This window comes from Psittacula echo (assembly GCF_963264785.1).
Source record: "Psittacula echo genome assembly, chromosome: 6".
NCBI lineage: Eukaryota > Metazoa > Chordata > Aves > Psittaciformes > Psittacidae > Psittacula > Psittacula echo.
The window spans coordinates 66,294,032-66,310,506 of NC_137743.1; the positions used below are offsets into that span (position 1 = coordinate 66,294,032).

Here is a 16,475-nt window from a genome sequence, read left to right on the forward strand (position 1 = left end):
TGAAGTAGAAAAATTTATGTGATTTCTACTGGTGTTTAATACGAATTTCAGGAGGGTTTGTCACAATTTTGTAGTCATTATTAAACAGCAGAATCTGCAGATTTCCTTGTCTTTTGCTTGCAACTCAGCTAAAGACAGAACAGAAATAGTAGTCTCCAATACAAGAAACTTTTCCCTACTGTCACTAGAATTCCTGCTGTCTCCCAGTTTATCCTGCATTTTGGTTTGTCCTCTTCAGATTCAGTGGATTTGTAGATAAGGCACAAGCACCCGTCTTGTTTTTTGCTGTAAAAAAAAAAAAACAAAACCAAAAACAACAAAACAACCAATAAACAAACATTTTTTATATGGTTTGTTATTGACTAGATACTTCAGAATTAGTGTAAGAAAAAAGGTTCGTTGCTTTCTTTACAGCTCTCTTGTAGTTGCTTAAAATCACAAGTTCTAAACCAGTAAGTACAATTCTCATGTACCCCTGTATGTAAATGTACTGCAGTACCAATGGAGATGGGCAAAAAGTACATGCTATTGCTAAAGCAAGCCAAAGCCAATGGGGCCAAAACTCAATTCTAACAAGATTATCTTGCTCTAACTGCCATTTGTATACATTCACAAGTCTGCTTTACCAGCATAGGGAGTCATGCTGAACCAAACCCAGAGCAATTAACAATTAAAATGTCTGGTATTTGTTTAGAGATTTCAGGTACATATCTGAATAGAGAAATAACTTCAGATTTCAAAAAGTGAAACTTACAGCCTTTTTCTATACTGGGATTGCAAATGCTACACTATTGCACACTTTGTTTGCAACGCCTTAATTTCCTACCCCCCTAAATTAATTAACAATAAGCTATTTTAAACTGAGTTTCCTATATAGATGTCTGCATCTCTCTTCTTTCTTTTACTTCAGTAGTTCTACTTGCCTTTCTTTTGGCAGTATTGTAATACCAGTTTTCACAAATAATACAGATAATTTGAAGTACTTTAAGAACCATGTCTTCGCTTAAGCTTTTTGAAAACTGCAATGTCACACAGCCAAAACACAAAGTTCTACTCAGATTCAAAAGTTCTTATTGGGAATGACGGCTCTGTCCATTTCCTCTTCTATCAGTCTTACAACTGTTCAGACTAGCTACAGTTCACTTTAGAGTGGATATTCTACACTTACAAATAGTAGCCGATCTTATTACTTACTTCTAAGCCAGGCACCACTATTCTAAAAGAGGGAGCCAATACTTGCACTTCAAGGTGTGGAAGAGAAGCAGCCAATTTTGCTCAAGGCCAAAAGAGATTTCAGGGTTTGGTTTCTTCTGATGTCACATTTTTGTTAAGCTAACAACATAGCATATTAAAATCTTGCCAGAATCAACATAGCAGTGTGAGAGCCAAAGCAAACGTTTCATTAGCTTCTACACATGGAAAATCTACATCACACACATGAATAAGATTGTGTGATGCTCAAGAGCTTATCATCACCATCACCACCCTGGAAAATTCTGCAACTGAAAATGCTTTGCACTAGACTAAGAGCTATGCATACTCAGAAGTCACAGTCAATAGCACATGGTAGCAACCTAATTAAAACAGATACTTACGTATATCTCACACAGAGATGCTACAGTCTCTTAGGGCTTGAAGAAACACAGCTACATTTTAACTTCTGATTTATATCAGAAGAGTTTCATTGCAGGCTACAATAATGCCATTGCTAACCAAAGCTTCCTAAGCCACTTAATTCATGAAAGAGTATCTTCCTCTAATGGGAATGCAGAAACACCAGAAATGCACATCAAATTCTACCTTCAGAGACCCCTTATTACACCTCATTCTGGGAACAGATCTGAGCTTACAAAATTAAGCAGGTCCCTCATCTTGTCAGAAGGAATGAAGATACTGAGCATCTAAATTTAGATCATTAATTTTTTTTCTAGAAGACAGTTGGTTCTACTTATCTTAGCAGATAACTATTTGCAAAAAAATGGGTTGCCAGCTGTGACATGCTTACCCTTCAGACTAAAACAAAAGCAAGAAAAGAGACTTCAAGAGTGTCACTATATTAACAGCATTCAAAGCTGCACGCGTGTTATAGATCACATGCATTCTATATCCTTGTTGAAGCAAGAGATTTATTTTATTCATTCACCTGGTTCTTGTCCTCTCCTCTTTGTGGCTGAGTGATTGTAAATTTACATTGAAATAGCAGAAATGGCATCTTTAAATGCCAGCTCAACAGCCTCAGCATCATGGTCTGCATCTGAAAACAGTGTGTGCATTTTGTTTTTCTTCTTAAAAGCACTTGACATACTAGTGTAGTCCTATCCTCCTAGGGTCAATGCAAAAGCATTTGTCTTTTTTCTAAGAATCAAGCCCTAAGAAAGCAACCTCTCTCTGTAAACAACAAAAATATCTCAGCTGCCATGTACATCGCCATTTTAGTGTGATTACATTCTGCATACAGTATTAACAAAATGTACTCTGGAGTACTCTTTTGCTCCTCCCTCTAGCATATCTGACATATCATAAAAACCATGCTTGTATTTATCCAGGCAAATGTTAACTATTTGGTCTCAGCACTGTTCTGGCATTTTGGTAATTCTTTTCTACATGATGTTCAGTTTACAACTTATGGCACTTCAAACTTATTTATCACTACTGTTACAGACACTTGAGTTTGGCATGTTTCTGATGACCACATAGATGAAAAGTGGACACTTCAGAGGGATAAATCAATCAATGGAGGATGCCAGTCACTGACTGATCTGAAACCTACGCATATCACATGCAGTTAGTATGAAAGGATAACTTACATGAAAACCAGAAAAAGATTTTGTCTCCATTATTTATGCACCATGAAATTTCCTCCCAAAGAGGAAATACAGTTGCAAGACACACAGTAGTTAAAAGACATATGACCCAGAAATTAACATGATAGTGAGAACAGATACTCTGTTTCTCTAAATCTCTGAAACAGTTATGTTTCTTCTAAAATTTTTACATATTGTGAATTTCAACAGGAATGAGTTACATGCTTCTACTGACTGACTACTCATATTCATGGAAATAAAATAGGACCTGGCCACATGAATAAATAAAAGCGTATCCCTTTATTGCATATAAAGCAGAAGTAAGAAATGCCTTCCCCTTCCCCTCCCTCCCCGCCCCGATCATTTTCACATACATAAATTTACAAGAAGAAAATCAGGGAAATGTTTTCAGTTCCATGTTTGCTCTTTGCAGTTGATAAACACAAGTTTTATGGGAAACATACATACCCAAATCTGCCTCAGTTTCTGGAGCTCGTGGTACAATTAAGGGCGCCTTTTGATGGTTTCTGCAGAATTATTTGGAGATAGCAGCAATGGTTTTTGGAACTTGCTTTGTATCCAAACTCGCTGCATTTTCACTTGTTTCTTCCTGTTTACTTGTAATCGCCGATCAACTAAATTCTGTACTTCAGTTAATCCAGCCAAGCTGAACATGTTCCATACCTCATCTATTTTCTCATATGAAGAATTATTATAATTAAAAAAAAACATTTGTAGAATGTTGTAATTAACAACCTGCAGTTCAACCAAAGATGGAACTAAATCTGGTTTGAGATTTGAAAGATCAATGAAACTGCCTGTAAAATGTCTTTGTTCAAAATTCATTTTCACAGCTCTCAAGTTGTATTACAGTAAAAAATGTTATGTTGAGGCCCAAGCCACATTGGTTATTATTCATGGCTTTCATAGATCCCCTTTCTTCAGAGGGTTCAGTAGGCCAGAGTTGAGGAAAACAAATGCATGCCATTTGGTTACTGTTCACATATTATCAAGCTAAAGCTAATTCACCCACCAAACGACAATCCACACATTTATGCCAACGTAATTATCTCATTCTTGTCAGTCACCACTGGAAAACTTTAAGCTTCTTTGTCATGAGTACGTACAAAACAAGACATCTAAAATCTGAGAAGGGTCTTTGAATTCAAGTGGTTTCCCATACATGTCCCAGGTCCTTCTCACTTCTAAAAATTACTCAGACTGGGATAAATCCTGATCCACCTCTATTGCTCAAAGCTTAGGTTGCAGAGCACAAAAAACCAAAGTACTGTGATACTCACTTTTACAATTTCCAGTACCTGGGCTAAAATATACCAGTTTAAGCTGACTGCCAACAGAACTAAGTGACTGGATGGGCAAACAGCCTCACAGCTCGGAGTCACCAACAAAAGATCATAGCACTGCTACCAACTGTCCTTCCAAGCCTGCTTATCTCAATTTTAAGAAAGAAACCAAGTACCTCTTTAAATAACAGAATTTGAGCATACTATTAGATGCAAGATGCTTAGACAAAGTTTCTAGTGATGTACTGCAAGATTGCTTACAGACACCAGACACAACAAGTGTACACATAAGAGGAATTATTTTTCTTAAAACAGCTAGCTTTGGCCTTTGTAAAAGCAGAGAATTAAAAAAAAAGAAGAAATCCTAAGATGAGCTTTTATAGCCCAAATAATCTTGAAAGACATGCAAATCTTTCAATAAAACTATACCATTTCATACCTTTGGTAAAGAAATATACTCTGGTTCCATCTCCTCGTACATAAAAATTTTCTGATAAGCAATGACCTAAGAAATTAGAGCAGTAATGAAAAAAGATAGGTCACTTTTTTTTCCAAAAAGAGTTAAAATGAACAGCAAACTTCAGAAGCATTCAGGAATTACCTTTTTTAAAACGAAGCTGAGCTGTATCGTACCTTCCATAGTCTCGAAATAACAACATTCCTCCAGGTTTCAGTAGTTTAGCCAACCTATTTACAACACCTTGCATCCTTAGAAAATAGATGGGATACTGGTGAAATTTGCAAGCATAACTGCTTTTTTTCTAGATGCTAGAAATATATATAGATTTCCAAAACTACAGTGAGAAGATGTGTCTATATTTACCACAAAAAGGCCAAGAACTAGTGAACAGGAAGAATTCTACAAAAAAAGCCTCTAAATCGAAAGTTTAAAAGGAACTGTAAGAGAATACAAACTGGAAAGAGAAAAGGAGCCCTTTTCCTTCACTTTAACAGAATCTCAAAAATGGATTATAACAGAGTTTTTGAGTATGTGGGTCATATGGGTCAGGCAATGAATGAACAGTTAGCTGTGTGCACTGGTGAGCTAGACTCAGCCTTCTTACTGTACATAGCAAAATCCAGGGCCTGAAAGGTAGACAAAAACATCTGATTTCTTTATGGAGGTACTGATCATACACACAGAAACAGTATCTCCATAGGTAATGGTTGAGGATGGAAAGAAAAAATCTGAGTAGCATGTCAGGAGAGGAATCTGGCAGAACTCCATCAAGAGATATCGCTAGTTAGAGCAGGAAAGTCTGCATACTCCAAAATGACAAGTTTGCAAATCTTGGTGGCATCTAACACCAACTCTTCCTTACCAAGATTACACCGGTCTGCTGCATGCATGATACGGATAAGTAACATACACAGAACTCTTTTCCCTTCACTGGACCAGAGCATCTTCATTCTCACTTTATAACCTTACCTTGGAGCTTCCTATTTTGCAGAGTAATGAATAATGGCTTAGGTTTGTCTCACTCTTTCAGAATAAACAAGGATTTAGGCTACAAAAGACAGTCTGCACACTTGCTTAATTCAACCCTTCCTTCCGCAGGGAAGTGGATAGACCATGCAGAAGATGTGGAGCCAGAGTGAATGCAAAATGAATGGAAAGGAAAGGCAGGATGCAGTATATGAAAAGAGCTAAAGAAGAATTAAGTCCTACTTAACTATATAAAGTCAGCAAACCATTGCTGTGTACTGTGAACATCATTACACCATCCCTTATCTATCAAGCCCTACCTCCTTGCCCCAAGAAAGTCAGATCTCCAGCACTAATGCAATTTGGTCCTTATGCAACAGCAGCGCAGGCATTTTACCTTCATTTTTAATGGACAGAATTAGGATGTAGTTCAGCAGAAAAAAATATCATGTCTACCAACAAACAAAAACAAAAAGCAGCATACACTTTTAAAGCATGTAATTCCCTGAGAGGAGGCCAAGTGCTCCAGAAGTTGTCCTCTTTGCCTATGCTCAACACAGGCAATCAAGCGTGCTGTCACAAGACACACAGAAAAGGCAGCACCACCTAAGACTAAGAAACTGTTCAAGACATGTAGTTGTGCACAGAATTACAGACTTTGCTCATATTAACCTGAGTTTTGTGAATATAGAAAATGTTTACATGCACAAAACGTGAAAGTGCTTTGAGAAATCTCATCCGTATGACTACAGCACATTAATTATACAGCTTCAAAAAGTTCAATACCTTACAAATTCTGCAACCAACTTTCAGAGGGGCCTTCTGGCAGAATTTAAATGTGTACAAATGGGGTACAAGAGTAGCAATTATCAAAAACTAAGCACAACAGCCTGAAGAGAAATCACTAAGTAACAATTGTGCTGAATAAAAATGTGTCCCTCTTATGTATTTTCCAGGTCTCCAAAGTACATAAGCTCTGCATCATCATTCTCTTGTTTTTTTTTTCATTTGTGACTTTCAAAGCTTCCAGAAAAAAATGTGTACTGAGCAAGGCGAATCTGGATTACATTTGCCTTTATGCACTCATTTTAATTCTAGAAGATGACAGTAATGACTAACAAATCCTTGGAAAGTGGGTCTTACAACACAGGTAATTACACAGAAACCTTTATGTGTGTATACACACACACACAAGCATCCATGTCAGCCTTTAGATTATGATATGTGGAGGAAAGAAAAAAATCAACAAAACAGACAGACAAACCAAGCATTCTCAAAAGGCTAATAGGAAAAGGTCCACAGAAATTCTGACAGACCATCTGATTACTGCTTCTACAGGCAAAGCAATTGAATGAATGTGTCTCTATTGTCCAATTCCTTCCTGGCAGTATCATCGCAGTTACAGAGATCTGAAATCTACTGCTTGAACTGTTTTTGAAATCTGGACCCAGACTTTGCATGACTCATGTGCTCATCTCTGAACAAACAGGAAGGAGCAATATCCTATATGGGAAAAATTTTTCTGCAAAGCTAATCATTAATAACTTAGGCAGGGAAACAGTTCTCAGACTTAGGCAAATACTGTTGTTTGCCAAGCCCATTTTAATGACGTTCTTAAAGTAAATGTACTACCATGCATATAGCATGTATTTCCCTTCATATGATCTAGTTAAAGGAACAGTCAAAAGAGTTTAACTTACATGCCCTCTTTTGCATTTTTCCATTAAAAAGGGCATTTTCACAATCACCCAGCCTTAACAGTCATAAAGTTTGGTTCATTAGACATTGAGAAGCATTAGTCACAAGGCTATCAGTACTCAGCATAGTACTATGCATGAAAATTAGATCAAGTTTTCTTAACCAAAACAAGTTACAAAATTCAGAATGCATTTTGGTTTAAAAGGCCTGCATGTAAGCATTTGTGTGTGGATAAATCAGCAACCTAAGTCTTTATCAACATATTGTAAGATGTCAAATCATGAGTGTTTGGTTTTGATCACTAAAAACAACTTCCTTCTAGAAGACTAGATGTCTGGGTTTTTTTAATCATAATTGCCTTGAATCACTGTCACTTTTAATAGGGATGTATTTAGTTACAATATACCCCTTGTATTTTGATGGAGACAGGAGGCTAGCTAATGAATTAGCCTGACCAGGTTTTCTCTTGAAGCATGAAAATGGGAAACAGCATTTAGAATACCTTGTTATAAATATATATATTGCAGTTTTCTAAATATTATATTAAAGATTCATTATCTTATTTTGCTAGTCTTGAAAACCTCTGGTGATAAGAGATTTAACCCATTTGCTTTGCCCTTTTGTCTTCATTTACCTGTCTGGATGAATAGTAGAAAGCACAAAGACAACGAGAATGACATCCAGGATCTCATCTGGAAAAGGATAGGGTAAAGCATCATCACACACATCATGAACAAAGGCAGAACACCAGGCTGAATTGTAGGATGAATGTGACTGTCAGGAAAAAGATGAAAAGAGACATAGAGAGAACAGTAGTAGTTAATACGTTTACTGTGACTCAAGAAACTTTTTTCTTCAATTTTCAGCATTGTAAAACATCTCATATAAAAGCCTATTCTGCCTGGTATCATACTCAAGCTGAGAAGCAAGCTCACTGATGGTATTCATTCCTCTCCACATACAGTAAGACTTTGTTCTTTGGAATATTGAAAACTTCAGTTAAAAGTTGTCAAAGCTATCACATTCTTTTTCATGAAGACGGCTTCCTGGCACCCTCCTGAATTACAGGCTTACAAGGTACTCTAAAGTGAGCATATGAATTACCTTTACCAGCTCCACTGCTCCTGAAGCAAAATCACAACAGTACAGAAATGTTCCAGGTGTATTGCTAAGAAAACAAAACCAACATGAGTTAAAAAATTATTATTGTAAAAGATGAAAGTCTACATCAGTGTTCATGTAACTACAGAAGGCCCTTTGGGGTTCTCCACAGGCTTGATCAAGCATGTCTTATTGATGTCTACCACATGGAAAGCCACATAGGTCGTAATGAACCAATAGGGCAGACAAATTCGTAAGAATACCAACAGGCAGTTAGTATAAAAAGGAGAATTATAGCCTTGTCAGGGAGGAAGTGAAAAGGCAAAGAAAAAAGGTCACAGAGGGCTGTCAGGATTGATGACAATGTCCTAGTGTTGTATTACATAAATGCACATTAATAGGTCACATTTTGTTACAGAAGCACTGCTTTAAGTCTCTATCATTAGCCCATGTATGCAGTTTAATTAGCAATATGATTTGGGCAGGGGTGGGAGTGTTGCAAAAGTCATCCAGTTTTGTAGATGTTTGGGTTCCCTCGTGCCACCTTGCTGTGCTTCTGATTAGATTAAGCAAGCAGTATTGGTTGTTTCCCTCCATTATCTCCTTTGTTTTGTAAGCCAAGATGAATAAGAGTTTCCTGTAGCACTGTTTTCTCTTTCTTTCCCATCCAAGACTAAGCCAGCTGCAAATTTTCTCGTACTATTCGTAAGATACCAGTAACTCTTGGGAGAATTTCTTTTTACCTTAAAAAAAATATATAGTTAAGAGAAACTGAGCAACCCCCTCAAAACCTACCAAGGGATGAACTCACAGCCAGCTCATGATCAATTAATCTCTCTTTAAAAATATTTGAGTTTTTGGACAGATGGCTTCATTAGAAAGCAAATCAAACTCTGACAGTGCCTATAAGATCTCAGTATACACAGCTGAGTGAGTGACATCTCTCTGAGGGCTCAACAGAAGAACTCTTGTAGACCAAAATATATTCCATCCTTGTTGCTCAGCAAAACTTTTAACAGCTCTGTGCCCACCATGACTGTTGAGGAGTTTAGATATTTATCATGTATGAGGACAAGGAGCAAGGCTTTGGACCCAACCAGTCCCTCAGGAAAGGTTAAGCTGATGACCTAATTGACTTATTAGGATGTTATTTCAATTTTTTTTTACAACAGAATAGGAGCTATATAGAAGGTCAACTTAAAAAAAAGACACAGCTTGATCTGGATGGTGATTTCATGATGCATTGTATCAAAAAGCCTTAACTTAAAATTTAAGGGGAACAGGGAGAAGCAGTTTAAAAGTTACATTACAAACCCAAGTGGAAATTTTTTCTGTCGCCAGGGTACACTCATACTTGATATTGGCTTCTTTTCATAGGTATACGAGGGTGAGTTTTGTATTATTAAACTCAGAGTAAAACCAACTGTTATAAAGCCAGGGCTACTAAGAGATGTTTCCATCAGGTCATATATAAGACAAGTATATGAGTTGTTCAGTGAGCCAACTGATGTGATTGATCGAAGGATTTGCATAAGAATAGAAATCTCCAAGAAAAATACCTAATGAGTGGATTCTTAATTATCAAAAATGCCAACCTATGACTAATGCCTCACTAATGTGATGAAAACACAGAAGTTTGTCTCCTCCTTTTTAATACAGCCACATGATATCTTTTCTATATATAATCTTGTTATTTTCCAAACTTTTCATATGAAACGGGGCTCCCCTTTCATTACATGCTGACTAAAGCAAAGCATTTGTTGTGGGATGAAGACGCATTGCTAACACTAATAAGTTCCATATACAACCCTGGTGCATCTCTTGATTCCTCCCGCTCTGTTTCCCTATCTGCCAAGTGGAATATTTTTGTATAGTGGTGATGTGAGCAATTAGAATTCATTTATAGAATAATGAACTCTTGTCATATTCAAGCTTTTGGAGGCATGAATAAAAGAAATCTATTTCAACCCTTGATACATATTAAGCCATACCAGTAAAACCTTCCTGCATACATGGAAGGGAGGACATGCTGTCGTAACAGCTTTTTCTAAAACAGGAAGATAAGCATATTAAGATGTTTCAAGGAATTAAGTAACGCAAAGCAGGACTCGTACCTGCCTTGACACTAAAACCTGAACAACATGACAAAGTGTACCAGCCAAATTCAGAAATAATACAACTTGTTACAAGTAGATCATATGCCACTACCTACTGTCTCTGATTTTGGCTTTTTGAAAAGATATCTGGTAGCTTTACAGTGGCATATAAGACAAAAGAGTATTCACCTGCCCAAGATTAACTACAAGAAATCAGTCTGAATGCACATGAAGACAAACCTTATCAGCAAATATGGTCCCCAAAAACTAAGGTTGACCAGTATGAGGAATGAGGAATATCTTGTACTGATGCTACCAGCATTATCTATGATCTGCAAGCAATCCAAATTTCAGGGCTGTAAAACAGTCCACTCAATACTTCCTGCAGCACTGGTCTAGCACCAACAACTGAAGAAAGTAAATAAGATGAAAATAGAACTTTCATATTTGAAAATCCATACATACCACTATATACTACATACCATAGAACTTTCAAAATATAATCCATACTACATACCATAGAACTTTCAAAATAGGAAAGACACTGTTTCCAGCACCACAACCAACCTAAAATCGGAAAAGAAACAAAAAGTTAAATGAACAAATAACACCTCCTATGTTTTTGGGGTTTTTTTGTCTTATTTTTGTCTGTTGGTAGGTAGGACCCATTAGACATGAAGGTATGTTGGACAGAAAAGGTGTAAATAGCTCATACTACAGTTCTCAAATCACTTCTATGATCATGTTTCTCCTGTGTGCATTTCTAAAGTTAAGCGCGGATCCACCTCTCAATCTGCATAGGAAAATGCAGTATTCTTGCCCAATTTCACCATTTGGCAAGAATGCATCAAGTAATTGCACTTTAAGAAAAAAGCACTTTAAGACATAATTTTCCTTAGGAAATTAGAAGCCCAGCTTCCAGTGAAAACTGACTCACAATCTAGCCCTAAATTCTGATTTGGAAGAAACTTTATGGGGAAAACAAAGCTCAGATCCTAGGTTTCTCTGAAAGTTTCTGCCATAAATGAATGTAGTCTGCCAAATTCTAAATGCTTACTTTCTTGATACTTACTAAGAGTCTTTATCAGGTTTTTGAGCAATTAAGTGGAGTTCTATATGATGAGTAGGAACATGTGCGGTGCATTACCTCTAATATTCTGTAAGTGGCATCACTACCAGGGAAGGATTCTAGCCTGTCAAGTTCTTTTCCATAGTTTTTACCCTGAGGATTGTCAGTAAGAGACTTTGCTTGGGTTTTATTATATACATCTCCTTGTACAGAAGTAGAACCACCTTCATAACTTTTCTTCAAATATTTTTCTCCTTCTTCAAATATTTCATTTTTGTGTGAAAACCTGTTGGTACTGTTTATTTTTGTGAGTTCTGAAGATCTTTCTTCTGTTTTCAACCTTTCTCTCCTTTTTTCTGGAAGAATTTCTGGAAACTCCAGGAACAGCCAATTGCGATCCTTGAAAAAGTTATTTTTATGAGTCTTGTAAAATTCATTCCAATATTTACTGGCTTCTCTCTCATATTTAACTGAAATTAAAACAAAATAGAAAATTGGTGAATATGAGCTTAGCTACAAATTACTGTAAAGTAACATGGAATTCAGACCCCAAATTTACATTTTAAAAATCCATAGCTTCCCACAGTGTACACATTTAAATAAAAACATATGGATTTGGGGTCTGAACTTAATCTGTACCCAAAATAACTCCCATGAAGGTTTAATTAGATTTTATGTCACTTAAGATGGGGCAGACAGGCTTTCTGATCATCTTTCCCTCCCACCTCCCCAAATATAGTGACATAAAGGAACAGCATCACTGAAATATGCAATCCTAAGTTTCTAAGACATGCTTTCATGCCTCAAATTATAAAAACAATGCATCTTTTCAATTAAATGTTCTCCATGTTTTTCTTATTTAAGTAATACTTATATGAAATTAATTTAATGATTTATGAAACTCTATGAACAATTGCAAATTTGTGGGTAGCTAGTCATCTCTCAATAAAACCATCAATTAGAAATCCAGTTCTGGGAACTGGAGTGATAAATGCTACCGCATATCCAACAGATAGTAATTCACTCTTAACCATTCAACAATGCAGTTTTGACAGAAAACAACAATACAGTCAGAAGCAAAATACTGGCTTTCTTACTTTCAAAATACTTCAGAAAGTCTTACAATAGACCTTTGTTTTAACTTTTAATTCACAAAACATTCTAACTGAACATTAGAATGACAAAGAACAAGACTGAAAGGGATTTCATCCAGTCAGGGAATTCATACCCCTTCTCCATGGAAATTTGTTCAACTTGTTCTTAAAATATCATCTTTCATACAGTTTGACAACTTTCTTCAGTAATATATTACAGTCCTTCACCATCTGTACAGTTAGAAGCCTTTTCCCACAGCTAACCTGAAATTTCCTTATTGCAATTTAAGTCTAGTAATTGTCCCATTAACCAAATACAGCAAAGACTACTCACTTCTCTTTGTAAGACCTCTTTATTTATTTGAAGTCTTTTACTATGTCTCCCATAAACAATCTCTTTTCTACATTGTCCAAACCTAACTCTTTCTTTTTTGCTACAGAAGTCATGACTTTCAGACTTTTGATCATTTTCATTTTTCTCCTCCAAATACTCTCCAACTGATTTAGTACTTTTTGTTGCTGTATTCTGGTAAAGGCATTATCAACATAGCGCAAAAGGACTATTTTACAAGGCTTACAGGCTGTAATCCTGTTTATAACTCCCAGTTTGCCATTTTGCAACAGCATGACACTGCTGATTCAGCTAGTGATTCACCACAACCTTCAGATCTTCTTCTGCAAAATGACTATCTAGCCAATTGTTCCAGAAGCTAGTATTTTTTTTTTTTCAAGAAATTATTCCTAAGCCAAATATTCTGCATCTATTTTTAGCAAATATTTGTCTTTCAGATCCTTCCCCTCCACCATTTGTCCAGATCTTTCTGAATCCTAATCCCGACCTTCACCATATTTAAAACATCTCTTCACTTAATATCATCTTCAAGTCGTCCATTTCCTGAGGTCACTAATGAAAAAAGAAGCAGAACTGGACATGGAACAAAACATTTTTATGCCCAGCACCGCTTTCCATTCTGAAACAATCTCTCTAGGCATTCATTCACCCAAAAGCAGTTTCATTAGCTCTTGCTTGCCTAACTTGCTTATGAAAATGTCAAGTAAAGCAAGTCAGAAGCCTGACTAAGGATAAATTTCAAGACGTCTGCTGTTTTTTCCTTATCCCCAGGGCCTGTAACCATCTCCAAGAAGGAAATTAGCTTGATTTTACATGATTTATTCCTGAAAAATATTTGTTGGCCAGTATTCATCTCCTTTGTTCTTCCAAACCCAGTGTCTTGCAAGCTCTGGATTAACTCTTCCAGTATTTTTCCAGGAACTGAACTCATCATCTGACTCTTCTCTTTGACGCCCTCCCTTTTCAAAAAAGTAAATATTCTCTTTTCTGCTTTCCCAGTCATCTGTGTACTCTATGGATGTACTTTGTAACATGTTCTTTCTCAGTATGAGAACAAGATCTTTCCTCCTTCTCCCTAGCACTAACTGTGCTAGCCACTGGACTGCAGCTAACTCTTTCAAAGGAAGGCTGATAAAAAGATAAGAATTTCAGCTTTCTCAACGTCCCTTTTGTTGATGGTTTCCCCTTCTTCATCCCTCCTGAGTATCAAATCAAATCTTTTTCTTGTTTCCCCGCCTCCCCATTCCCCAAGCATTTACAGAACTGTTTCTCATTATTCTTGATATCTCTTGCTAACTCTACATCATATAATGTGCTGTCTTTTTTATTTTGTCCGTACCCACTTACACTGACCCAATCATTCTTTGAATATAAAGGCACAGAATAAATATATGGTGCATTTCTCCTAATACTCTCATTTAAATCTTAAAATACTATTTCCTAAATCACTACAGCTTTTCAGAGATAAACAAGGCTGGGAATTATCATTAGAGGCACAGACAGGCAGTGGGAAGTGACAAGGAGGTGGCAGAATGCCTTGTCCTAGAAATCTGCATAGTTTTCTTAAATTTAACATTTAATACATCCAATTGTATTATTGAAGGGCAAGACCCAGCCATGCAGAGTAATTGGACAGATTTGTTTTACATTATAAGTGCAGTGTTGATTGAGGTCATATAGGCCAGATTTCAATAGTGCAAGTTGCACATTCATAGACTGCTCAGAGTTGGTATAAAAAAACCTGCATAACTTCCACTCAAAAGGTTCTTAAATCACTATCATCTCTTGTTATAGTCACTAGTTTTCTACAGGTCTGGTCAGACTTGTAGACTGTATTTAAATACAGTATACACTTAATATTTAATATTTTAAATAGACTTGTATTTACATTCCCCTCAAGTCTTCCAGATTTCAGAATTGAAGGAAAGCAATGGCTAAAATCAGCCTTTCAAGTTGTGTTAGTATGGTATTAGGTAGGTCCAAGGGAAAGGACACTACTTTCAATTCTTTCACTGGTGACTCCTGCACCATGGTGTAAATAACCATGCATGCAGTAGTATTATTATTTTTTTGTTTCATTTTGTATATTTAAGTAGCCTGACTACTAAATTTTCCAAAACATGTAAAAATGACAAATCTAAAACTTAGGGCCTTCAGAGGAAAAAAAAAATCCTTACTTAGTCAATAGATTTTTCTCTGTAACAGAATCTTTTGACACTAGCAGGCATGCTAAGTGAATCAAATTCCTAAAGGTAGTACCATGAGTTCATTCAGTTTAACTTTTCTTGTTTTAACAAGGCTCACCAGAAGAATCTATCACTATTTTAGTGATACAATAAAATTGTTGAAATTTGTCTTGTCTTTTTCCCCTTACTGCAGTTTCCAAAGCCCCAAAATAACCTGCTCATTAGCTTCAGTCTAGCTCATTGTTTACACAAATAGGCCAAAATGTACTTCCACTTGCAGAATGAAGCTGACGCTTTCTGAAGGAACACTATCAGCAATGCTCACCTATTCAAGTTCTAAACAGAGGGGCATTCATGAGAAATGTCCATGGATTCTTGTATTTCTTGGCAATAGACAAATGCCTGATTATTAAATTTCTCACCAGTACAAACTAATTGATTGTAGATGAAGAAAGAAAGATGCCATGAGCCACATGGTTACACAGCTTACTTTCCAATTATGAGCTCTTTTTCAACTTTTATACAAACCAAATGAAAATACTGGATGTAATTTTTAAAAAAAAACCATTGTACTCCTGTGTTTAGGTACAGAATGTGAGAAGCAACAGAAAAGGACAGGATGACTATCCCAAGGTATTTAAAGTGATAAAGGGCACACAATCCAAGACACATTCACAGGTAACTCAAAAGAACTTCAACATGGGCCCTAGTTACATCAACGAAACTGGACACAGGATCATAATGACACCAGCTAATTTGATAGGTTCAAGACATGCTAAGTAAACTGAGGCTGAGGACATCCAAGTAATTGTTCTCAGAATATTTTTCTAATAAAGAAACAAATTAAGAATCCAGTCTTCTATGTTACTATCAAGTTGATATTCCAGCTTTAGACTAAACTGTAGGATAGTTATGTATGCTAAGTTTTAGTTTGCCAGCTTGAACCTAGAGCTATCATTCTTCAGAAATGCAGAACATTGTTTCCCTTCTGAAGACAGGCACAAAATTCCTTAATAACTTACAGAGCAGACTCTGCATGGTGTATCGGAACACCTTCCATACAAAGTGAACACACTGCTTCCTGAAGCACTCCCAGCTCAGCCTGGCCAACGCAGCAAGCCGGGACCAGCTGGGACCAGTGCAGCTTTCATAGCACTTAACTGAAATACAGCACAATGTACAAACACTAGCTCTCTAAACAGTCCACAGATCACTAAAAGGCATTTGAACTTGGGAACTTTCATCCTCAGCATCCTAGCTGGCTGCAAATTCTTTCCCATTAATGAAGTAACAGTCCCATGTAATAAGAAATAACAGTCCTGTGTAACATTCTGAAGAGCTGCAG

The 16,475-nt window shown here is 36.6% G+C and overlaps 1 protein-coding gene across 2 annotated transcripts in view; it reads right to left on the minus strand.

Moving 5' to 3' along the window:
• METTL8 (methyltransferase 8, tRNA N3-cytidine) overlaps positions 1-16,475 on the minus strand; it is a 27,470-nt gene continuing 10,995 nt past the window's right edge. For both annotated transcript variants that reach the window (XM_080621861.1, XM_080621860.1), the window contains 8 exons: positions 11,577-11,968; positions 10,947-10,996; positions 8,337-8,400; positions 7,867-8,006; positions 4,710-4,816; positions 4,548-4,613; positions 3,273-3,493; positions 1-285 (listed from right to left, as the gene is read on the minus strand). In XM_080621861.1, the coding sequence (XP_080477987.1) occupies positions 3,309-3,493; positions 4,548-4,613; positions 4,710-4,816; positions 7,867-8,006; positions 8,337-8,400; positions 10,947-10,996; positions 11,577-11,968 (1,004 nt within the window). In that variant the 3' untranslated portion in view covers positions 1-285; positions 3,273-3,308. The remainder of the gene's footprint in view (positions 286-3,272; positions 3,494-4,547; positions 4,614-4,709; positions 4,817-7,866; positions 8,007-8,336; positions 8,401-10,946; positions 10,997-11,576; positions 11,969-16,475) is intronic.